We start from the raw sequence: 24020 nt of genomic DNA, 5'->3' as shown, positions 1-24020 counted from the left end.
GCATATGTGAACCACTAGCACCTGGCTTTTATTTTTTTGTAGGTTTTTTGTTTTTTTGCTACTACCAAGGCTTGAACTCTGGTCCTGCAATGCTCAGCTTGCAGGTACACATCTGGTCCTCTTACACTTGAGCCATACCTCTCTTTGCTGGTTAATTGGAGATGAAGTATCTTGGAGGTTTCTGCCCAGGCTGGCTCAGAATCACTACCCTCTAGGTCTCAGCCTTTTCTGTAGTTAAATTACAGTCATGAGCCTTTGTCCCCAGCTACACAGTGTTTTGTAAACAAGAGTTCAGTTTTAATGTTGCTTACTTTAATTGTTCCTTTTGTGTGTCTTTTTAATATGCATTGGGGGTCAAAGCTAGGATGTTGCACTTGCTAGGCAAACACTCTTCCACTGAGCCACATCCCAGCCCCCGCTGACACTTTTATTTTAATTGTCAGTCATGGGGCTTCAACTCGGGGTCTGGGCTCAGGACCCTGAGCTTTTTCACTCAAGGATAGTGCTCTGCCACTTTGAGCCACAGTGCCACTTACAGTTTTCTGTGAGATGAGTCTCACAGATTTTCCTGCTTGGCTGGCTTCAAATGTGACCCTCAGATCTCAGCCTCAGGAGTATTTGGATTACAGGTGTGAGCCACTGGTACCCAGCTCCTGGATTTTTATGGTTAGGACTTATTATAACTTGGTTTTCTCTGAAATTCTTTTTTGTGTGTATGTGTGTGCTGGTCTAAACTCACTCAGGGCCTGGGCACTGTCTGACCTCCTTATTTTTTTGCTCAAGGCTAGCCCTTTTCCAGTTGAGCCAAAGCTCCACTTCTGGTTTTTTGGTGGTTCATTGGAGATAAGAGTCTCACAGACTTTGGTGCCTAAGCTGGCTTTGAACCTCGATCCTCAGGTCTCAGCCTCTTGAGTAGCTAGGATAATAGGTGTGAGCCACTGGTGCTTGGCTTCTCTGGAATTTTTAATGTTCTTCATTTGCTTCTGTTTTGATTTCTGGTTTGTTCCCAAACCTGCATACTTGCTCCTGTACTCATTTTTGCTGTTCACTGGGTTCATCTGTTGTCTGTTCCTCTTCCCCTTCACAGTCCCGTCTTCCACACCTCTGGGCTGCCTGGCTGTGTGTGGGGATACCTTCCAGGTCATCTGGCCCCCCTGCCCCAGGGAGGTTCCCTGTTCTCTGGCTCACATGTCTTCTCTGTTCCTGACTCCCTCAATTATGGGAATGTCTTGTTTTCCTTTTAAGTTTTTTGAGTAGGGAACTGAGAAATGTGTGGAGCTTTGTGGATCCATGGATGTATCCTTACCTGACTGGTGTGGAATTCCAGGTGGAAAATGATTGAGCTCAGATATGAAGGCCTTGCCTTCACTGACATCACTGTGTTTGGTGCCAATTTCTACAATGTATGTGAGCTTGGTTTCCTTCCCTGGAAGATTTTTTTTTGTTATTTTTTGTTTTTGTTTATGCTTGTCTTAGGGCTTGAACTCAAGGCCTGCACACTGTCTCTGATCTTTTTTTGCTCAAGGCTGGTGCTCTACCACTTGAGCCACAACTCCACTTGTGGTTTTTTGATAGTTAATTGGAGATAAGACTGTGAACCTCCTTCTAAGATCTCAGCTTCCTGAGTAGCTAGGATTTGTAGATAGGAACTGCTGGGCATCCAGTCGCCTAGAAGTGCTCAAGACCTTTGTCTTAGGCATTCTGAAAATTTCTTTGTTCAGGGGTAGGACTGGAGGTGAGGGGGCTGAACACTGTCACCTGATAGTGGAGACAACGTGTAGTCTAATGGACCACCAGAATGGTGATCTTGGGGTGAGGAGGACGGGCACTGCTGGAAGGGCTCAAGGGAGCAGCAGAGGTGTGCCTACAGTTGGTGAAGTAAACATAAAGTGGGAAAAGCCTAGAGGCAAGTGGGCTGGTCTGGAAGGCTGAGTTTCTCCAGGGCCTGTAGGAATTCTTAGGCCTGAGGCTATTGAATGTCAGTTATGGAAAAATGGATTCATAGAAACGACTTTTATTGTCTTAGATCCAGCTATGCAGCAGGTGCCATGTATTTTCACTGCTGTAGAATATTCCATAAACACATAATTAACCATCTGCTTCTCTGTTCGCCCTTTGAGGAGCAGTTGAGTTATTCTCAGTGGGTTTTGCAGTTCTTACGAGCTAGTCCGTGGGACTGTGAGGCTCAGTTCCTCTTGCAGGACAAATGCCCCCAGTCTTTGTGGCATTTTCACCAGCCACTTGTGAAATACCTCGAGGAGGCATATTCAGGGTGAGGCTTACTAGTTTCTCTGAGAGTTTTGCTTTATGTAGCTGTAGTTGTGTTGCATGTATTTTGTGCACTTTTATCTTCAGTCTAATGAGCTGGACATGATTGTGAATGGCCTTCTCTAGACTGGTTAGTCTCACTTCAGCTTTTGTTGTTGTTGGTGTTTTGGCTCCTTTCCAGATTATAGCTTTGTCCATCTCTGCTCGTTTTCTCATCATGCCACTGCCCCAGGATGGGAGGGTATGCTGTGACATCCGCACTCTCTTGGGGGTGGATAAGAGCCCTTGAGCAGGGGATCTGAGGTCCTCCCAGATCGGGTGTGGAGGTGCTCTGTCCAGACCAGCCCTCTGCTGGACCCTAGGTTGTTTTAGTAGTTTAATATCTTGCTCACTTCCTCTGTCTCCTTTTCTTCTTCCTCGTTTTTCTTTTTGTGAGACAAGGTCTTGCCGTGATGCTCAGACTTGTATTGAACACCTGGGCTCAAGCAGCTGTCCTCCCCCATACTCTCCCAAGGAGGGTGGGACTGCAGGTGTGTACCACCTGTAATTTTTGCCCCTGGTTCTGGGGCTTGAACTCTGGGCCTGGGCGCCATCCCTGAGCTCCTTTTGTTCAAGGCTAGCCCTCTACCACTTAAGCCACAGCTCCTCTTCCAGTTTATTAGAGTAGTTTATAAGAGAGAGAAGTCTGAGGGCCTTTCCTACCTGGCTGGCTTTGAACTGAGATCCTGACAGATCTCAGCCTTCTGAGTCGCTAGGATTGCAGGTGTGAGTCACCAGCACCCAGCTCTGCTCCACCTGTAGTTTAATCTTGGTCTAGTGACATGATCTTGACTGCCAGCATTGTGGGGGTCCTGACTACACCCTTTGCTGCTAACGTCTTTCCCAGGCTCCTCCCTGGGTCCTGTGGCTGTGCAGGACAAGCGTTGCCGCCCAGGGGTGGCTTCTTCCTCCTCAGTCGCTGCCCCTCCCCTCCCCCTTTCCATTCTTCTGGTGTTTCCTGCCTTTTCTTTCCCACCCCAGCATCCAGTGGTTCCTGCTCTACTCCCAAGGCTGACAGTTCTGTTAGATGGTGAGGATTCCACCGCACCCGCCCTCAGCTAGCGGCTATAGACAATGCTCTGGCTCACTCACCCCAGCGTCTGTTTGCCTTTGATCCCATCTTCGTCTTTTCCTATGAGTGCTGAGGGTAACAAGCCACACCCCAGTGTTAGCAGCTACATGCTTGGAGAGGGACCCCAAGCAGACAGTGCTTCCTGTGGGCTCAGCCATAGCAGTTCAGGCTTGGGGAGTCACTCTTGCTTCAGACAAGCCTCCAGGTTGCCCTTTGTTCCTTTTCTCTCCTTTGGACTGAGCGAATAGCCCAGGCAGTGTCTGCCTTTGGTCCCATTGGTCCTGTTGGTCTCTCTGTACTCGAGCTCTGACCTCTCAGCCAGAGAGGCAGCCTTGAGCGTTGGGCCTGCAGACACATGGAGGGAAGTCCTCTCATCTTCACTTGCAGTGGTTTTTCCCTGCAGTGAGGAAGTCTTTACAGTCGACTCTCAGAGCTTTGCTTTGATATGATGGGGAATGGAGGGTGGCTCTGAGTTCCAGCGACTTTCCACAGCCCTTCTTCTTTTCTTTTTTTTGTTGGTTATGGGCCTTGAACTCTGGGCCTGGACACTGTTCCTCAGCCCTTCAGCTCAAGGCTAGTGCTCTACCACTTGAGCCACAGCACTACTTCTGGTTTTCTGGTGCTTTTTGTTGGAGATAAGAGTCTCACGGAGGTTCTTGCCTGGGCTGGCTATGAACTGTGATCCTCAGACCTCAGCCTCCTGAGTAGCTAAGATTACAGGCGTAAGTCACTGGTGCCGGGCTTCCACAGCCCTTCTGATGCCCTAGTCAACAGCTGCCCACTCTCCTGTCTGTGTGTTGGCTCTGCCTCCCCAGATCCTCAGCCTCTGTCTGTCTAGGCACGCCCTGGTGCCATCCCCAGCTTCCAGCAAGTTAATTGCATGGGTGAGCCCTGGCGTTTTCACATGGCTTTGATCTGTGTGTCCTCGGGGGCGGTTTCTGCTGCTGCTTCAGTCTGACCAGCAGCCCTGGGTAATGTGGCTAGGTGGCCAGGTCTGAGACTCCAAGCCAGTCACTGTCCTGTGGCCTAGGAACCTGAAGGGTAGCATGAGAGAGGGCAGTGGACCCTGGGGAAAGAAGCGGTGCTGGGCACTGGTCCCAGTTCCCACTGGGACTGTGTTCCTGTGCTCATCCACTCAGGGAGCTGGGACTCAGAGAGACTTGACTGCAGTGTCTGCCTCCTGTTTCTCTCTCCTGCTTCTCTCTGTTCCATGCCGTTGGCAGTGGCTGGCATGGAGGGACTGGCACAGAGCTGTAGGACAGAGGGCAGGCAGGCGGCTTGCCTTGCCAGGGTGTGGAAGCTCCATGGATGGCCTTCTGGCGCTTTGTGTATGTGGTGGAGGGTGCCTGTCCAGTGGGCTTCACCACTAGACGTGCTGTCTGTCTGTCTCCCCTCGCCCCCACTGCAGGCTGCAGAGCTAAAGGCAGCCCAGCCCACTTGATGGGTAGCTGTCTGCAGCTAGATACCTCTGGCTCTCCAGCCCAAGAAAACCAGGTCTGCAGAAATCAGGGTACACCTGAGTTGGCCAGTGAGGAGAGACTCTTGATGCTTGCACACCTTGGTCCCCGCACTCTGCTAGAATCATCCAGGCAGCCTGGCTCAAGCCCGTCCCTGGTGTGGTAGAAGGGGTGCCATCACTGGCCCGCCCGCGCCAGGTGCCCGTTTGCTTTGTGTGGCTGAGATGCCTGTGGAGACAGCGTCTGTCTGGAGGCATTGGCCGTGGAGGTGTTTGTCGCCCACCTGGTGAGGATGTGCCCAGGCTGGCAGCAGAGCTAGGCCATTGTGCTCAGCCCTCGCCTGTCTCTTGAGGCTTCTGCTGTCTTTGTGCCCTTTGATGGGCTTCTTTGTACCTGCCGGTGCCTCTAGCACACTTGTTTGTGATCACAGGGCATGTGTGTGCATGCCAGGTGCCCCAGGCCTGGGCCCTGCTGTCTGTCTGGCTTCCCTAGGCACCTGCAGGGAGGAAGAGCTCTTTGCTGGGCATTCAGACAGGTGATTTCAAGCTGGTCTGAAAGTGTGAGCCACGGGATTAGGGGTGGCCTGGCTACCCCTTGCTGTCCACCCTGTTACTGAGTCTCTCTCTCTCCCACCTGTGGGTCTGTGGGAAGCAGGCGGCAGCGGCTCTCCCACATCAGCCTCATCAGTGGCCCTGGCTGATCCCGTTCTGTGTGGTGTCTCGGAATGTGGAAGGGGCAGGGAGGAGAGAACACTCTAGCTTGTGTCACCTGCAGACCCTTCCAGTCTGTGGCTCCTGTTGTCTGAGGCCATGTTGCTGTCTGCTGGTCCTGCTCCTCCAGGCTGGGCAGATCCATCCATGCCTAGCCAAGCATGAGTGCGGCCCAGCCACAGCGGGAGGCCATGTCGCACCTCCCTTTGGGCACATGACAGAGACTGTGGCAGTGGCACCTGCTGTCAGACCCTACCAGCGGGGACCCACCTTGCAGACTGCTAATCCTCCTGACAGGCACCGTTCGGAGGCCTTAATTAGATCTGCACAGCAGGGGCTGGGTTGATTTCCCATCCACAAGGAGCTTGGCTTCGAGGTCCTGCTGGCACTGGGCCTCTCTGGCAGCTGGCTGCCTGCCCTCCACCTGGCCAGCTGCAGGGGAATGTGCCTGGCTGTGCCCGGCCTGCGTGGAGACTCTCTAGAGCAGAACTCTTGCTGCGGCCTGCTTTGCTGCCCCTTCCCAGCTCATGGCCCCACGCTCCCCAGTATATCACTCCTACACAGGAAGTCAGGGCTCTGCAGACACCACGGAAGCAGCAGTGAGCCCAAATGGACTTCACACAGCCACTTTTCTGGGGTCTTTCCACTTCACATGCTTTATGCGATTGTGGAAGCTCAGCCACTGGGCAATTGGACAGCCTTCTCTCTCTCAGGTCCTCAGCCCAGCACATAGGAGAGGTCTGGGGCTGCTGCAGGTGAGCTCCGCTTGGTTGACCGGTACTCTGGTGGGGGGGGTGGTGTGGGCCTGGCCTTCGCTGCCGGCTCTGGTCCTGCTAAAAGCTGATTGAGCCTTTTTCAGCAGAGATTAATAATGGACTTAATTGGATTTGCTGGGCCCTGGGCAGCAGCTCTGTGATTGCAGGGGAGCTGTGGCGTGTGGCCGTGTTCCCCAGCACCGGGTCTGTTCCGTGGGGGGAATATCAATAAGGATGCAGCGCTGCGCTGGTGTCCGCAGGGCCACTGTTCGGGTGACTGGTGGTTTCTGAGCAAATAAAGAGGACTGTCAGCTTGCGGTTCCAGCCAAGCCACTTCCTGACAGTGAGGGTGTGCTGACCGTGGGGCAGGTGGCATCAGGGCCTGGGCTTTGTGTGAATGGCCAGTGGTTTCTTCCAGTTCTGCTTCTGCTTTGAGGAGCAGCCCAGTCCTGACCTAGGCCTTCGGGCTGTAGCAGCGGTGGGAGGCACTGAGACCCGTTGAACCTCATTCCCCTGGTAGCAATCCAAGGCTGGAACGCGAGTGTAAGGCCTCCGCCGTGCTGTGCAGGGGACAGCCAGTGTGCCCCTGAGATGCCAGGGCTGCTGGAGGGCTCAGGAGGCCCTGCGCAACTCCAGCCCTGTGGCTGGCCGTGTGCCCCAGCTAAAGGTCTACTGACTACCTGCTGTGCGTCCTGCTTCAGTCCTGTTCCCAGCCAGCACAGCGGGGAAGAGGGTGACCAGCTCACTCTTCATGGTGCCCAAGGCTGTGAGGCACTGGCCACCTTCACAGTAGCCTAGGGCGTGGGCTCCTGCTAGTAGGCAAGACTCTGCCTTCCCCGGGGTACAGGTCCCTGTGGGGGTGCCAGATGTTGGAGGGAGCCCATAAGACAGAAAGTCACCACAGCAGCCTGAGAAGCAAGGGCTTGGGCTCCCCAGTGTCCTCTGTTCTCACTGTGTCACCAGCAAGCCAGCGTGGGGAGCCGTCCCAGAGGAGGTGACCCGCGGCACGTGACCTGGGGCACCACAGGTGGGCACTCAGAGCCAGCCCTCACCTTGACGGTGTCTTCAAACGGCCCCAGTGGCAGGCTCAGCATACAGCCTCTCGTGGGCCAGGGCAAGACTGCTTGCAGGACTGGCCTGCGAAGGTCTGTTTGGCTCCGTCCCCTGTACAGCCACTGTTGCAAGGGTGATGACTCGGGTGCAGGGGTGGCTCTAGCCAGGAGGCTCTGCAGTTCCCTTTCCAGGCTCGGTTTACGGTGAAATCTGAAGACTGGAGAAAGTGGTTCGTCACATAGTTGACCTGGGGTCACAGGAAGGGAGCCCCAGCTCTCAGGAGTTCAGCCCATGGGCCTCCTGTCCTTGCCTCCTGAGCCTAGACTGCAGCTTCTTAGTTGTGGTGCTGAGTCCTGGTGGGGGGGCTTATAGTTCCCCTCCCACGAGGTGCTGAGGCCCCCACCTGAGAAGGCCCCGTGAGAGTCTCTCCTCTTGTCCTTGGTACGTGTTGTGCACTGGAAGCAGCTGTTTATTATAATTGTCACCAGTGGTCACACACAGGTGGCTCCATCACTGGAGAGCAGACAGGGCCACACGTCCTAGGCCAGCACTGAGCCTTGGCTCGCCCAGAATGGGCCTTTAAGTTGCGCCAGTCTGAACTGCCTACGTATCTCCGAGCTGTGGTCTCTGACTTCTGCCAAATGGTGCAGTTAGCAGGGGTCCCAGGACAGATTTCAGGGGTGTTGAGGGGGAGTTTCCAGGTCTGCAGCACCTTCTCTGTGGGATTTATGAGCCAGGAGGGCCTGCTCGGCTGGGCCTGCGTGGCGGGCTCTGCCCCAGTGAGGGACTGACTGAGCCTGGCTGCTGGCCAGTGCATTCCTGGATGGTGTTGGGTCCATCTCCGTTCCACAGCCCAGGAAAGTGTGCTCAGGGCTCACACAGAGTCTCTCTGTGGCCGGCCGTGGAAGGCAAGTTCACCCAGAAAGACCACAGTGGGCTCCTCTCAAGCCTTGGGCTGGCTTGGCACTACAGTCCTCAAATTTCAGCATCCTGAGTAACTAGGATTGTGGGCATGGGCTGGCGTCCACTCCCTTGGAAGACATTCAGGGGGCCTGGTTGTCTGGTTTGCTCCACCAGGTGAGCTTGGTCACTGTGTGTTTTGAATTGGCCAAAGTGGGGACATGGCCCACTCTGCCTTGTTCATACCTTAAATATTGCAGCTATCAGGCTGAAGGATGGACAGACAGGACTGAGGTCCAGCAGGTCCTCCTAAGATGAGCTCCCAGTGGATGACAGGCAGGGAGAGGCCTACACAGGTCTCCCACTGCCCAGCAAGGGTGGGGAGGACTCAGCTTCAGAGTTCCCCACGCCTCGCTTGGGGGCCCCTTTGCAGCAGCCCACCTTCGTCACCCCATCCGGAGGCACCGCTGAGCCAGGGCCTTGAACCTCTACAACCCAACAGGCAAGGAAGCCAGCAGCCTGCAGATGCTGAGATGGGGTAGCCTCCCAGACGATGCTGCCCAGCCAGGTGACTCTCTCTAGGTACGGGAGTGAGCCGAGGAGGCTGTATCTGGTGGTCCCGAGGCCCGTTGTGGATAGACCCCCAGGGGACTCTCCAGACCTGGTTTGGTTCAGAACACCGCCACCGTAAGCATCATCGTAAGCACCCCCTCTGCTGTCATCACCATGGTAACAGGCATTGATTTTTCTGTGGGTTACCCCCGGCCACATTCCATTCTGGCCTCTTAAGTAGGTGAGAGAAAGAAGCAAGTCATCCCAAGGAAGACACTTGAGGCAGGGCAGCAGAGAGGAAGGCGTGGAGGGGGGTCCCTTGAGCACCCCAGCCCGGCTCTGACCGCGCCGTGCCTGGCAGCCCGCCACTGACTGTCTTCCCCTAATGTAGAGCTCTACATTTGTGCCTTGTTCGGCGCATGCTAATTAGCTCTCCGAGGTGCCTTTCTGCTCCGGAAGCCACCAGAATAATTGAGCATTATGGATATTTGCTTCAGAAGGTTCTGGAAGGTGATGTGTGTTCATAGCCAAGTTTCAGCAGCTGACCCTTTGGCTCAGACTCTTCTTAACCTGGTAGGGAGGGTGGCAGCTCTGGCACCTCCGAAGATTCCCAGGGACAGAGTGCCCACCAGGGACACGCCATAGCGGCAGTGCTCCGCTCTCCCCCCCCCCGCACCCCACCCCACCCCCGGCCACGGTTTGGGGACTCAAGTCCAGCTCCAACTGGGGCCAGGCGCCTCCTCTCCACACCCCGCAGCTCCATCTGGGCTTGTTTCCAGCTTGTTTTCGGGAATGCCAGCACCTTGAAGCGGGGCATGGTGGTGGGGGGCCTTCCCTTCCACCACGGGCCAGCCCAGTCCCAGGGGGCTCCCCCATGGTCCTCAGATGCTAGCTAGGTTCCTAGAACCTTTGAGGGGAACAGGGCTCTGGCACGCATTCCCCCTGCTCTGACCAATGCCGCCACCTTCCAGGCTCCAGGCCTGGCAGGATCCAGGGCAGGGTCCAGGAAAGAGGCTCAGACTACAGGCCTTAGCTTATACATGTCCTGGTTCTTCAGCTCCTGCCACTCTGACAATAGAGCAGGTGGCATCGGAGCTGAGCCTGGGATTTACAAGGCTGGCTAGTGGCCCCTACCAACTCTTCCTCTGCTCTGAGGAACAGCCCAGCCCTGACCCAGGTCATCCTCTGCCTCATGCAGTCAGGCTGTTGATTCCGACTCCCTCTCCACCATCTCTCCCCGCTCCCCCTCCGCCCTGCCCCATGCTGCCCAGGCAGGGGCTCAGAGGCACTAACCCACTCCCTAGGCCTCCTCTACCCAGGGGTCTGCATTTCCACAGTTTCTCAGGTTAGATGCTGCCTGAGTTGCCTCCTGGGCACCGATTTGGGAGCCTGCCTAGCCTTGGGGGGCCCAAATGTTGGGGGGGCCTGAGCCTGTAGCCCAGCGAGTTCTGGGTCACCCCATTGCACATGGGTGAGTCCTTGCCTTACGTGGAGTGTGCCCAGCCTTGAGATCCAGGCGCACCGGTGTTTCATCTGCCGGTTGGCCTCTGTGCCCCATGTGGGGCCCCAGCTTCACCATGCGGTCAGGTCAGGACTGGACTTTTTTTTTTTTTTTGTCGGTCGTGGGGCTTGAACTCGGGGCCTGGATGCTGTCCCTCAGCTCTTCAGCTCAAGGCTAGCACTCTACCATTTGAGCTACAGTACCACTTCTGGTTTTCTGGTAGTTTATTGGAGATAAAGGTTTCACAGACTTTCCTGCCCAGGCTGGCTTTGAACCGAGATCCTCAGATCTCAACCTCTTGAGTAGCTAGGGTTACAGGTGTGAGCCACCGGCACCTGGCTAAGACTGGACTTCTTCACAGACTTCTTCTGCACCAGTAGAACTGCCATCCATGTTCAACTTGGGGTCCTCTGTGTGTGTGTGCCTCTGAGCACACACACACACGGATGGGGCACACACACACGCACCCGTGTGCACAGGCACACACATGCACACGCGCCTTATTCTGAGATCTGCAGTGGTACCTACCCAGGTGAGGGTATAATGCTGCACATAATGTGCAGGTCCCGGGCTCCCGTCTCCACTCTCTCTCCGCTGCCTTCACAGCCTTCCAGCTTCACGCTCCCCCTCAGCTTCTTGTCATCTGTATATTATAAGAACATGGTGTAATTTCGGGGTGGGGGAAGCAGAAAAAGGCCTGACTATTCTAATATGCCACCGTTGTGGAAGGTGCCACATGAGTGGTGGGGGTGGGGTCCTAGACTAGAGATCAGAGACTCCCAGCATGGGAGGATTTTGATCCAGGATGCAGACAAACCCATAGTTAAACCCTGTCTGTAGATTTGCAGTTCTTTCAGATGTTGACCAAGCCGTCCCAAGCTAGGATGTGCTGTGCCCATGGTGTTAGGGCTCCCGTTAGGTGCCATGGAGGGCATCAGGATCATGGACTAGAGGAGGGTGCTGTAGCCTGCCTGAGTACTGGGTGGTGGTGTGAGCATGTGGCTCAAGTGCCTGAGACTGAATCTTGGCTCAGAATAAGGTGTGTGTGTTTGTGTGTGTGTGCGTGTGTCTGCACACGTGTGGTCCCTGTGCTCCTCATCCATGCGTGTGTGCTCAGGTGCACACAGCTTGCCTGTATGCATGGTGGCTTGGCCTTGGGGAGCTGTGTTGTTCTTGCAGCGTCCCCGTGGGTTGCAGAGGTCGGGCTGCGGAGAACGCGTTGTCTTCTGAGTCACAAGGCTCAGAGAAGGAAGGCTGCAAAGCCATGCTGTCTGCTCTTTTGATCTCCTGGTGGCTTCTCACGGTGTTCCCTGGACCTGTTCCTGGGTGAGGCTGTAGCGCCTGCCTCAGACTCAGACGCACCCCCAGCTGTCTCTAGTGTGGTCAAGCCCTGCTGTGCTGCATTCCGCATCCTGGTGACTTCCTGGTGCTTGCTAAGTTCAGGCATCTCCATAGGTGCTGCTCTGTGCTGCCCATGGCCCTGTGCTCAGCTGCAGATATCCTTGGAACCCTTATGCCTGGCCATACCTCCCGCTGCCTACCCCGAGCTTCTAGATCAGAGGAGTCTGAACAAGGAAGACTTGCTCACACGCACCCAAAATCTGAACTAGGAGAACCCCAAAACGCTCAAGACCTGCTGCTCTGGGTGGGCTGCTGCCTCCACTGGTCTTCCCAGAAGCCCTGAAAGCAGCCAAGGACCAGAAATCCTGTGATACCACCATGCCACAGTGCCGCCTGCCATCCTGGTCCTTACCTTGGGCTGTGCCCTGTGTCCTTTGAGCAGGTCTTGCTCATGCCCTTGTGCCCAGTGGAGGCCCAAGCACTTTCTCAGGCTTCTCCCCTGCCGCCTGTGTGGGGCTCGCTAGGACAGGGTGAGTCACGGTGAGAGCTGCTGGGAGCCCCACTTCCCATGGCCTGCACCCCAGGCCCAGCCGCTCCTGGCCCTTGCCCTGGGGAGCAGGTCCTGCCCCTCCACCTCTGCTGCTGCTGCCATCTGTACTCTCTCCTTTCTTCGTGTTTGTAGACGTAGGATCTCAACTTCCCAGCCTCCAGATAGCTGGCAGTATGGGATGCACACTGTCTAGTTCAGACAGTTTGGAAGAACAGTTGGGATTTTTTTTGGGGGGGTGGGGAGTGGTCCTGGGCGCTGTCCCTCAGCTCTTCAGCTCAAGGCTAACCCCCTACCACTTGAGCCACAGCAGCACTTCTGGCTTTTTCTGCTTATGTGGTGCTGAGGAATGGAACCCAGGGCCTCATGCATGTGAGGCAAGTGCTCTACCACTGAGCCACCTTCCCAGCCCCTGGGTTTTTGTTTTTGTTTTTGGTTGTTTCTTGTTTTTTCTTTTTGCGGTGAAAATGAATAAGGAAGAGAAGTGGTATGGCAGAGCCTGGGTGCCCCTCTTGCTCTGGATCCCAGCACCTGCCAACAGGTAGGTTAGGGACAGTCAACAGGAGGCCTCCCAGTGTGTGAGTGCCCAGCCTTGGGGGAGCGCAAGCCCTTCACGTCCCCAACCCACCACATCCAGGGACTAGGACTTGCCCTGGGAAGGACAGGCAGGAGGCTGGCTGGGTGTCTGGTGGGGGGCTGCTGAATCAGGCTCCTCCTCTCTCCAAGGAGGGTACTGACTCCAGTCTGGAAGAGCGCCACCAGGCCCAGGATGAGTCTCCGGGCTTCTCACATGGGTTTCTGGGGCTGCCTGAGGTGATATGCCCCACAAGGGCCCTGTTTGCTGGTTGGCTTATATGTGGGAGACCCTCAAGAGCATTTAATCAGGCCAAGTGCAGTGGTGTAATCTCAGCTACTTAGGAGGTGGAGATCAGGAGGCCCCTGATTAGAGCCCAGCTCAGGTAAAAAGTGAGATCCTACCTAAACAAAAACATCAGGCCTAGCCAGGCACTGGTGGTTCAAGCCTATAATCCTAGCTACTCAGAAGGCTGAGATCTGAAGGTCTCAGTCAAAAGCCAGCCCAGGCAGGAAAGTCCATGAGACTCTTTCTTTATTTTTTTTTTTTTTGATCGGTCATGGGACTTGAACTCTGGGCTTGGGCGCTGTCCCTGATCTCTTCAGGTAGGCGAGCGCTCTACCACTTGAGCCACAGTGCCACTTCTGGTTTTCTACTGGTTAATTGGAGGTAAGAGTCTCACGGACTTTCCTGCCCTGTTTGGCCATCCTCAGATCTCAGCCTCCTGAGAAGCTAGGATTCTAGGTGTGAGCCACCAGCACCAGGCCCATGAGACTCTTATCTCCAATGAACTACCAGAAAATCAGAAGTGGCACTGTGGCTCAAGTGGTAGAGCATTGGCCTTGAGCTGAAGAGCTGAGTGACAGCACCCAGGCCCAGAGTTCAAGCCCCACGACCTACAAAAAAAATCAGGCCTGATGCTACTTGCCTGTAATCTTAGCCAGGATAAAGAAATACATTTTTTTAAAAAAAATCCCAGGCCCCAAGGCAAAAAGGGCTGTGGCTGTGGCTCAAGTGACAGCACCTCAACACCTGCCTGGTGAGCATGTGACAGGAAGCGCTCAGGTCGTCATAAGACTTCTGCAGCTGCACTGGTTGTCATAGCCCCAACGTAGAGGCTGCTTGAAGCATCTGTGAATGGCCCTGAGAAAGGATGTTCTTGGACATTGCTCGGTGAGAGAAGCTTGTTGTGGAAGGTCCCATCAGGGTGAAGTGCCCAGGCAGGGCAGAACTGCAGATTAAAATGCAGTTTGGGGGCTGGGAAGGTGGCTCAGTGGTAGAGCGCTTGCCTTGAGCTGAAGAGCTGAGGGACAGCGCCAGGCCCTGAGTTCAGGCCCCACGACCGGACCCCCAAAAAATAAATAAAATGCAGTTTGGGGGCAGGGAATGTGGCTCAGTGGTAGAGTGCTTGCCTAGCATGCATGAAGCCCTGGGTTCAACCTCTCAGTACCACATACACAGAAAAATCCAGAAGTGGAGCTGTGGCTCAAGTGGTAGCTAGCCTTGAGCAAAAGAAGCTCAGGAACAGTGCCGACAGTGCCCAAGCCCTGAGTTCAAGCCCCAGAACTGGCAAAACATAAAAATAAAATGCAGTTTGGTGGGAAGGTCCTGAGAGGAACAGGTGTGGCTGCTAAGGACTGTGGGTGTCTTTATTTGGGTGATGAAATGTTCTGGAATTCAGAAGGGGAGGTTGCTCAGCTTTGTGACTCTACTAAATGTCACCCAGTTGCTCTTTAAGATGGTAAAAGTGATAAATTTTACATGTTTTATTCACAAGCTTAGAAAGTAAAGTTGGCTGACGGGAAGGACAGACTTCTGGGTGTCAGACATGTCCCCCCAGCTCTGTGGTGCTGGCCACCTGGGGGCAGAAGCAGACAGCCACCCCAGGAGGACCTAGGATTGCGTGATTGCTGAGCTGCAAGTGCCTGCAGGGCCCTGTGCAGCCTTGTGGCCACAGTGCCCTCCTGTGCATGCGCTGTGTGGCCGCTGCCCACTTGGCCTTGCCACTTTCGTCATCCTAGGCAGAGGAGGTGTTGCTAGATCTGAGCTCCAGCTTGGTCCCCTGCAAGCAGGAAGACAGGAGCTGGGCAGCTGAGCTCTGCTACTCTGGCCACGGGTGGCCTAGTGTGGGAGAATTCTTTTGCTCTGTTTATTTTGATTTGCTTTTTATTTTATGTTTTTGCTAGTACTGTAGTTTGACCTCAGAGCCTACACTTGATCAGCTTGTTTGCTCAGTTGAGGCTGAACAATAATTCCACCTCAACTTTTTGCTGGAGTTAAGAGTCTCTCAGATTTTCTGTCCGGTCTGGCTTTGAACTGTGATCCTCTGAATCTCAATCTTCTGAGTAGCTAGAATAGGCATGAGCCACCCGTGCCCAGCTGCAAGGGAGCTTCTTAAATCTAGGTGCCATGCAGGGTGACCAGGAACTTGTGGGCTCCAGCCCTGTGCCCCAGCCTGGGCAGTAAGGCACCTCTCCCCTCTCCATAGCTTGGGGGAGGGGAGGGCTGGTCCTCAGGACGCAGGGCTGTCAGTGAGCCAGCTGTGAGGAATGCGGACCATGGGGAGCATTCTTGTCCGGTGAGGGTCAGCCACTCCTGCCCTGCATGCTGTCTACTCCAGTGGGCCTAGCACCGTGCTGCTGTCTGTAATGAAACGCGGTGGAGCGGGGGAGGGTGAGCATGTGTGATGGCGTGTGTGATGGCTTCACTGCCCTGCCCTGTCCGCCTGCCCCTGGGAGAGGGACTTTGCCTCCAGGACCAAATCTACTCACCTCAGACTGAGGCTGGGTTCAGGGCTACAGTAGTAACCAGAAACCGTTTTTTTTTTTATTTTTATTGTTTTGTGCCAGTCCTGGGGCTTGAACTTAGGGTCTGGGTGCTGTCCCTGAGCTGAATTTTCACTCAAAGCTGTCCTTCTACTGCTTGAGCCACACAGCTCCACTTCTAGCTTTTTGGTGGTTCATTGGAGATAAGAATCTCATGGGCTTTCCCACCCGGGCTGGCTTCAAACCTTGATCCTCAGATCTCAGCCTCCTGAGAGGCTAGGATGACAGGCGTGAGCCACTGGCACCCAGCAGTAAGCAGAAATCTTTAAGGCAGAAGTGGGCGAGGGGGAGGGGAGGTGGCTCACCAGCAGCGACCTCGTGCCTCACTCGGTGGAGGGCTGAGAGGAGGGCGTGGTCTTGTTCTCTGGTGCTATGTGTGCTTATTACACTTTCATCCCAAATGACACATGTTGCCTGTGACAAACACGTGCCCACTGGGGGCTCTCCTGCTTCCCACACTTGCAGACAATCCCGGGGGAGGGGGAGATTGAAGCCCTCCTCCAGCACTCCGCCCAGCCCCCCTCCCCCCTTCACAGCCCTGGCGGGCAGGACTGAGGCTGACTCATCATCCTGGGTGTGCCAGGGGCTCCTGCCCACCCCCCCTTCCTGGGCCAGCCCCCTGGCTGAACCGCCTGTTGCTGCTCCTCTGTTGGCTGTGTGCCCTGGCAGTCCCTCAGAGGCTGCTCTCCACCATGGTTTACCCTGGCTTGCTCACTGTTTGCTTTGGCATGCCTGGGCCACACCTCCCACTTTGAACCCAGTTTTTCAAGTTTAGGGCCCACCTGTGCAGTGGTACCAGGTCCCCAACGGATTGGCAGTCCGCCTCAAGAAGAGGGTGGGGAGAGAGTTCACAGTCCCCTGCAGTGGCCTGGGAAGGACTGCCCACCTGGAGAGGGGGTCTTGGAACCTACCAGGGGGCTCTGCCTCGCGTCTCCCCGGACCGAGGCCTGCTCTGCCCTGGAGCCCCTCGCCATCCCACCTCCCAGGACCGTGAAGGGCACAGGAAGCAGCGAGTCAGACTTGCAGCTGCTTGTCTGGAAGAAGTCACCACCCCTGGCCAGTGCCTCTAGCCGGTGTGGCACACCTGCAGCACCTCAGGGGTTAAGTGCTGGTGAGACTGTGCACACACACTCCATGTGCACGTGGCCTCCTGCAGCTGCTTGTAACAGGCAGTTTAAAAATTCACTGTGTGGGTTGGCTTTGCACAGCCCCGGCGTGCAGCCAGCTCAGGGCCGTGTGCATACCCGGCGCTTTGCAGCTCTGCCTGGGCGTCCCCAAATACACCCACCGTTTGCTTAGGGCTCTGAGACGGAGGGTTTCAGCCGGTGGGGATGCAGGGTTCTGGGACAGTGCAGCACAGCCTTGGCGGAGTGGTGCTGGCCTTTGCCTGCTCAGAACCCTGTAGAAGCCTCACACCCACTGGGCACGGCCAGTTCCTGTTCCGTATTCGCTGCTTGGTGATTGTTTCTTCATGCTGTTCACTGTGTGTACCTGTGCCAGGCAATGTGTGTTTCCCACTTGACCTGGCTGCTAACTTAATTCTGAGGCCTAAAGAATGGTTAACGCATTCTGGGCTGGGCAGGCAGCTCCGCGGGAGAGTGCTCACCTGGTAGCACCAGGCCCTGGGTTCCATTCCTCAGCACCACACACACAGAAAAAGCCACAAGTGGAGCTGTGGCTCAAGTGGTAGAGTGACAGCTTTGAGTGGCTACAGGACATTGCCCAGAGCCTGAGTGTGAGCCCCAGTGTCTGCAGAGTATATGCGTGCCCACGTACATGCTGTGTGAAGAGCCGAGGGAGCTCCAGCATGGAGACTTCCAGGGCGGGTGGTTGGTCAAGGTTGCTGCTGCCTGCACTGTCCCCCTTGTTCATGGACTTCACCCCTCTCAAGGGCGAGCAGCCTTGGGGGCCGGGCCCTGTGTTCCAAGAGTGACGGCAGCACCAATGAGGCCAAATAGTTGGGTGGACTCCCCTAGCCAGGTACCCGGACTAAGGCCAGCCCCAAGTATCTTCTGGGTCCTGAGAGCAGGAGGTAAATCCAAGACACACACACACCATAGAAACACGATAACCAAAACCCGAGCAAGGCTCTGGTGTGTTTGGTGGGCTTTCCGGTCTTCACCGCAGTGGCTGATCAACTGAGTGCTCACTCATGCCGAAAAGCAAAGGACACAGGGTTCTCGGCAGCGCACCTGTGACATGAGTGTTGGATAGGCTTTGGGTTTCCTGTGTGCCACAGGCCCTCCCATGGTCATGGTGTGCCAGTCAGAGGGTGGTGTGTGTCTGTGTGTATGTGTCCTGGTTGCCGCCCAGGCCTCTTTCCATGAGGTCTGTGCATGTGGACTTGTGCTACCCTACCCACCTCAGCTCAGAATGCTTGTCTCGCTGGGTGTGGGTGGCTAGCTACTCAGGAGGCTGAGATCTGAGGGTCATGGTTTGAAGGCAGCCTGGAAGGAGGGTCTCCCATGAGACCCTTCTCTCCAATTAACCAGAAAACCAGAAGTGGCACTGTGGCAGGAAGTGGTAAAGCGTTAGAAAAAAGAGCTCAGGAACAGAGCCCAGGCCCTGAGTTCAAGCCCCACGACCAATAAGAATGCTTGTCTCGGTGCTGCCCTCCTCCTTCTGCCCCGTTGGCCCCGCCTCCTTCCCAGAAGGAGAGGTAGGAGTGGGACTTGTGTCCTCGGCAGTGAAAGACTCTCCCTTCCTCTGCACATGAATTCCAATCGATTGTGGTCACAGCTTCATATCAGCCATTGGAGGCCACCACAGGGGGTGACTGCTGTCTGGTTCCTACGGGGGGGGGGCAGTTGCTGCTGGTCGCGTGGCAGTGGTCAGGCCTGCAAGCACTCCGGTCCCTGTCGCTGGGCGGCCGTAACACCCAGCAGCAGGCAGGAGCCTGTGCTCACTTTTCCGTGGAGGTGCCCGCGTGCCGTGGCACTTGGTAGGTGTTACCCGGTTGACAGGTGGTCTGTGCACAGTGTAAGGTGTCTGTCATAGTGACCCTGCGGGGAGGGTATGGGTGGACCGGTGAGTCCTGGCTCTGGTCGCTCGTGTTCAGCTGTTCTGCCTTGCTTACTGGGAAGCCAGGATGCTGGTGGGGTTTCTCTAGTAAACCTGATAAAGGAGACTTGTCTATAAATGTACGTCCTCGGCTTCCGTGGTCCTTAGGTTAAAACAGCCTGGCAGCTCACAGAACTATGAGAGGGCTCTGTGGAAGCTGGCCTGTCCAGAGCCCAGCTGGCTTCCTGGGAGAGAAGTGACATCAGGGTCCAGCTGTCATTTGGGGGACACGTCATCTGGTTAGGCTTCCTGTGGAGTTTGTCAGAGGGCTTGTGATTTTTGGCTGGGCCTTGGTGGGCCCCACGGGTCTCCTCAGTGGCTATTCTGCCACTTGGGGCCTCAGAGAACCCTGGAGAGAAGAGTACTGCCTCAAGCGAGACTTAGGGACAGGGCTTGACAGGCCGAGCTAAGCCTCTGGGTCTGTCCACAGCAGAGTCAACACAGTGTCTGCCAATCAGGCAAGTCAGGATCACCAGGTTCTCTCCCCTTGAGCTGCAGTCCTTCACCTGGCCAGTGAAGTTCACCCCCCCCCCCCGCACATGTGCCTCACGGGGGCAGACAGCCTTGAGGGTCTCGGGACAGGTGCCATGCCTGCCCCCAGTGTCGATTTGGAGGCAAGAGTTGGGCTCTGCTGACCTAGACACTGTCCAGTGGAGGAGGAAGTGTGTCCCCTGCCTCATACTTCCCTCTGGCTCCCTTCATTTGTGAGCTGCCTTCCTTCTGCAGGTGGGCCAGGGCATTCCCTCCATCCTGTCGTGTTGTGTGCTGGGGAAGCTTCACCCAGGGAGCCCCGCAGCCAGGGCCGCGGCCTCCTGCCTTCCTGCAGGGCGGTCTCAGCATCCCTCAGCTCTGCCGTGGTTTTCAGAGAGGCAGAACTGGGTAAAAAAGCGGTCCCTCTGGGCAGGTGGGCCTTGGCTACTGACAGCTTGGAGTCGAGGAGTGAGCCAGGCTCAGAGGTGCCATGCAGCCTCACCCTGTTCCCACAGGCTGGGCCTCAGATGGTCACAGTCTGCAGCGAACATGCCCTGCCGCACCCCGGTGAGCCTTGTCTGCTGTGCACAGGCTGTGCACCGGGGCTGGGCCCTGTGTGAGGCAGGTGGGCGTTGGTGTGTATGTGACTGACCGTGAGCTCTGTGTGTGGACACATGCTCATGCTCTCTCCTGTGCCTGGGCTGGAGTGTGTGCATACAAGAACTGCTGGTCTCTAGGTAGCAGGTAGGGGTCTGGGCAGATGGACCACAGCCCCTAGGCTGGCCTATGATGTCAGGCCCAGCCCCAGGGTGGGGACCCGGGCTGTGATGCGTAGGGTTTCTAACTTCATTTCTTCCTGCTGTGTCCAGGAGACGTCCTCTTCCAGATGGCTGAAGTGCACCGGCAGATCCAGAACCAGCTGGAAGAGATGGTAAGTCGGACGCCCCTTCCTTGCGTGCAAGGGACCAACAAGGTGAGCACAGTAGCTGGGGATAATCAGGCTGGCTACGTGCTTTGGCCACAGGTCCTCTGATGCCCGCTCAGGGTCTTGTCATCACCCTCAGGCAGAGGTGTGCTGCCTAGGCTTGGGACACAGGTCACATAAGTCATCCTGAGCAGCCCAGGAGGTAACTCTCAAGGTCCCAGGGTACAGGAGGAGCCTTGGGGCGGGGGGTTTGGGCTGGGCCAGGGTATCAGACTAGGCTGGGACCAGGTGAGGCCAGGGAGCCCTCTCCTGAGGAAGAGTCACATGCACCCTATGATAGGCCTAGTCAGGTCCCAGATTTCCTCTGTATACCCCTGTCAGGGAAGCACTGCTGGCCACCCAGGGTCCTCTGCTCACAGGTCAGGCGGTGCTGGCATTCAGGCTGCCCCAGCCGTGCACTGCCTTACAGCTGACTGCCGGTCTATTCTCTCTCTGTGTCCAGCTGAAGTCTTTTCACAACGAGCTCCTCACACAGCTGGAGCAGAAGGTGGAGCTGGACTCCAGGTACCTGAGCGTAAGTACCTGTGGGCCACCTCTGCAGGCCTGTGCTTCCACACGCCTCCCCAGGCTGGGTTCTTATCCACGGGGGCTCTGCCAGAGCGCTTCCTGTGTGTGCCCCTAACCCTGGCCAACCGTTAGCAAGAGGATGGCATGGTACTCCTGAGTCCACTTGTGCCTCAGCTGGTGGAAGGAGCAGGGCCGAGGCCCCTGGCCGTATGTCCTGTACCTCAGTGTCAGGAACAGGTTCGATTTCTGTCTTTAAGGCGTGTGACCTGCTTCTGATGGGTATTGCTGAGGCCCACTGTGGGGCCCCCTCCTCTTCCTGTCCCTGCTAGCTGCAGTCTGAGCAGCTTGGGAGCAGCACCGAGGCTCACAGGCCTCCGGGTTTTGTTGTGGGCTCTTAGGCAGCACTGAAGAAATACCAGACGGAACAGCGGAGCAAGGGCGACGCTCTGGACAAGTGTCAGGCCGAGCTGAAGAAGCTCCGGAAGAAGAGCCAGGGCAGCAAGAATCCACAGAAGTACTCGGACAAGGAGCTGCAGGTAAGGCCCCCACACTCAGCACGGGCCCTCCCACCCTGCTCTCAGAGGTTTCTGGATGGTTCTTGGCTGCAGAAGCAGAAACTCAAATTAAGTTCTCCCTTGTGCCTCTCAACTCCTGCCCAGGAGCCAGACCCCAGACCGTTAAACTAATCAACTGTGATCGCCTGCCCCAGGCTGGCCGGTCAACGGCATCTGTGGCGGCTCCCGGGGCAGCTCGTTAGTGCTGCTCCCCCTGTCCTGCCAGCACTGCAGGTGCCAGGTGCAGAGCAGGCTCCGGTCGAGGATGTTGTGGCCTAGTGATGCCACAACCCTGGGCTCACTTCCTGAAACAGAGCAGGCCCAGAAAGCCCTGGCCTGTTCCTGAGGGCCTAAGAAGGCTGGTAAAAGAATGGGAAAGAGGGCAGGGAAGCCAGCTTGGAGAGAGGTACCTGAAAGCCCCAGCCGATGAGCAGGAGCTCCTGAAGCACCCTAGGGTGCATGGGTGTGGTTCTGGGGTTAGTCCCTTGCCCGGTAGCCCCATCCACCTGTGTATGAGTGTGTATGTGCATGTATATATGTGCGTGCATGTGTGTGTGTGTCCTGTGGTGTCTGTAGTGCTGGTGGTGGGATCCGTTTTCCTTCCTTGACCACACTGAAGCTGGTGGTCTGGGTGAGCCAGCCCTGAGAAGCCTGCAGGCCTGTGGGGTCACCTGGTCAGCCGGGCTGCCTGGGTAGATGAAAACAATAGAACAGGAGTGGAGGGGAGCCCAGAGGTCCTGTGACTGACCCCGTTGCTACCCTGTAGCTCTTGTGCTTTTTGCAAGATGGACAGAATGGCTCTTGCCTTGCCTTTATTACATCAGATATATTTTCTGGGTCTAGATCTGTCTTCAGTTGTGTGTGTGTGTGTGTGAGAGAGAGAGACAGAGACAGAAAGTGAGAGACAGACAGACCGACCGACTGACCTGGGGCTTGAACTCAGGGTCAGGCATTGTCCCTGATCTCTTTCACTCAAGTCTATCACTCTACCACTTGGGCCACAGCTCCACTTCCAGCCTTTTGATGGTTCATTGGAAATGAGAATCTCATGGACTTTCCTTCCCTGGACTCAGTTTGAACTGCCATCCTCAGATCTCGGTCTCCGGAGTAGATGGGATTACAGGCATGAGCCACCAGCCCCTGGCTGTGTTTTGCTCAGTTTTAGTGGCTGCCATGAGCTATGTCCACCTCTGCAGCCATGTGCAGCCCAAGGCAGGCACGGCTGGGCTTCCTTGAGCCATCTTGAGTTGTTCTTCAACAGCTTCCCCAGTGAGGGTTGAAGAGTACACACACACACACATACACACTCACACAGAGTTGTGTGTCCATTTTTCTTCTTTCTCTGACCTCTGGTGGCTTGGCCCTTGACTGTGCAGGAGGGCAGTGATCTCCACAGTACAGGCCCTGATCGGTCAGCACAGACAGGACTCTGGTCAACCTCCCTGAGCAACTAAGCCAGGCAGGACAGCCCTTCTCTGGGGGGACCTTCGGGCCTGGTGTGGCAGGCTGGTGACGGTGCACCAGCCCCCAGCAGGAGCCAGGCCTGCCGCCCTTCTCCTCCAAAGGTGCCGTCAGCGTATACAGCATACAGTCTGGGAGTTTCCAGTGTATTCCTGGACATGTGCATCCATCATTCCAGTCAATCTTGGACCACTTTTAGTAACCTCTCTGCCTGCTCCCCTCCAGCTTACTATCCCAGCCACCACCTACCTGCCTTCTGTCTGTCCATGTCTCTGTTGTGGATGTTGACTGTGGCCTTTCATATCTGGCTTTAGTACTGTTCCCAAGGTTCACTCTTGTTCTTAAGTGTCAACGCCTTCCTCCCATGTGTCAGGGCATTGTTAGGCTTTGGGGCATCAAGGTCTTCCTTCTCACAGGTGAACAGCTCTCCCTCAGAGTCAGGCCTTTCTTCTGCCACCTGAGGCTGAGATCCATTGCTGGCACCCACACGGGCTTGCTGAGGCCCAGCCAGGTGGAGGCGGAGGCTGAGCACTTGGCATCTCCATTCTGCTTCCTTTTCATTCTGCCCTTGCACATCATTCTAAAGCCCACCATTTTAGGGGAGCCCTTACCACACACCCCAGTTTTCTGCCTATCCTCCTCTCTTTCCTAGATCCCAGGTGGGCAACAGCCCAAGGAATGGGATTTGCATGCTGGGTGTGTAGTGCTGTGACTCCTCTAGTCTTTCCGTGGCATGTGGGGCTTTGTGGTCCTGACATACAGAACCTGCCCCGGGCCACCTGTGTGCTCTCCTCCTGGGCCTCTCTGGCTACCTCTAGTGTCTCAGCAGACCTGGTTCCTGGCGAGACTGAGTGTGGAAGGGACTTGAGGGCTGTGGGGTGTAGCTTCAGCCTCTCTGTGCTCTGTGGTCTTGGGCCTGGTAGAGCCCTTTACTTCCCTCACCTGCACATGTGGGCAGCAGCTCAGCTTGCCGGTAAGGCTGCTGCAGGTGCCAGGTGCAGAGCACTGGGCCACAGAGCTGACAGTGCAGCGGCAGGGCTCACCTAGTGGCTCGTGGGTATTCCTCCACGGTAAATGTGGGTGATCCCAAACCAGAGACGCCTGTCTCCCCGGCAGCCTGACCAGCTGTGCCAGCTGGGGTTGCAAAGCCACAGCTGCTGAGCTCTGGGATGTTCGGTGTCTGAGCAGATGTGGAAGACCGGTGTGTGTTTACGCCCTTCCATCTGTCTCCATCCTGCTGGATCACAGCCTGAAGCTGGGGTGCTCAGAAATGAATGCTGAACTAGGGCTGGCTCAGTGGTAGAGCGCTTGCCTTGAGCTGAAGAGCTGAGGGACAGTGCCCAGGCCCAGAGTTCAGGCCCCACAACTGACAAAAAAAAGAAAAGAAA

The 24020-nt window shown here is 56.0% G+C and overlaps 1 protein-coding gene across 7 annotated transcripts in view; it reads left to right on the top strand.

The window, feature by feature from the left end:
• Positions 1–24020, top strand: part of Baiap2 (BAI1-associated protein 2) — a 53383-nt gene that overhangs the window by 8151 nt on the left and 21212 nt on the right. For all 7 annotated transcript variants that reach the window (XR_001175985.1, XR_001175983.1, XR_001175984.1 and 4 more), the window contains exons 3-5: positions 19995–20056; positions 20553–20624; positions 21016–21153. Coding sequence is in view for 4 of the 7 variants with exons in the window: in XM_013038032.1 (XP_012893486.1) it covers positions 19995–20056; positions 20553–20624; positions 21016–21153 (272 nt within the window). In the remaining 3 variants the exon portion in view is untranslated. The remainder of the gene's footprint in view (positions 1–19994; positions 20057–20552; positions 20625–21015; positions 21154–24020) is intronic.

This window comes from Dipodomys ordii, unplaced genomic scaffold, assembly GCF_000151885.1.
Source record: "Dipodomys ordii isolate 6190 unplaced genomic scaffold, Dord_2.0 Scaffold7, whole genome shotgun sequence".
NCBI classification, from domain to species: domain Eukaryota; kingdom Metazoa; phylum Chordata; class Mammalia; order Rodentia; family Heteromyidae; genus Dipodomys; species Dipodomys ordii.
This window is presented reverse-complemented; position numbering and strand designations above follow the sequence as displayed.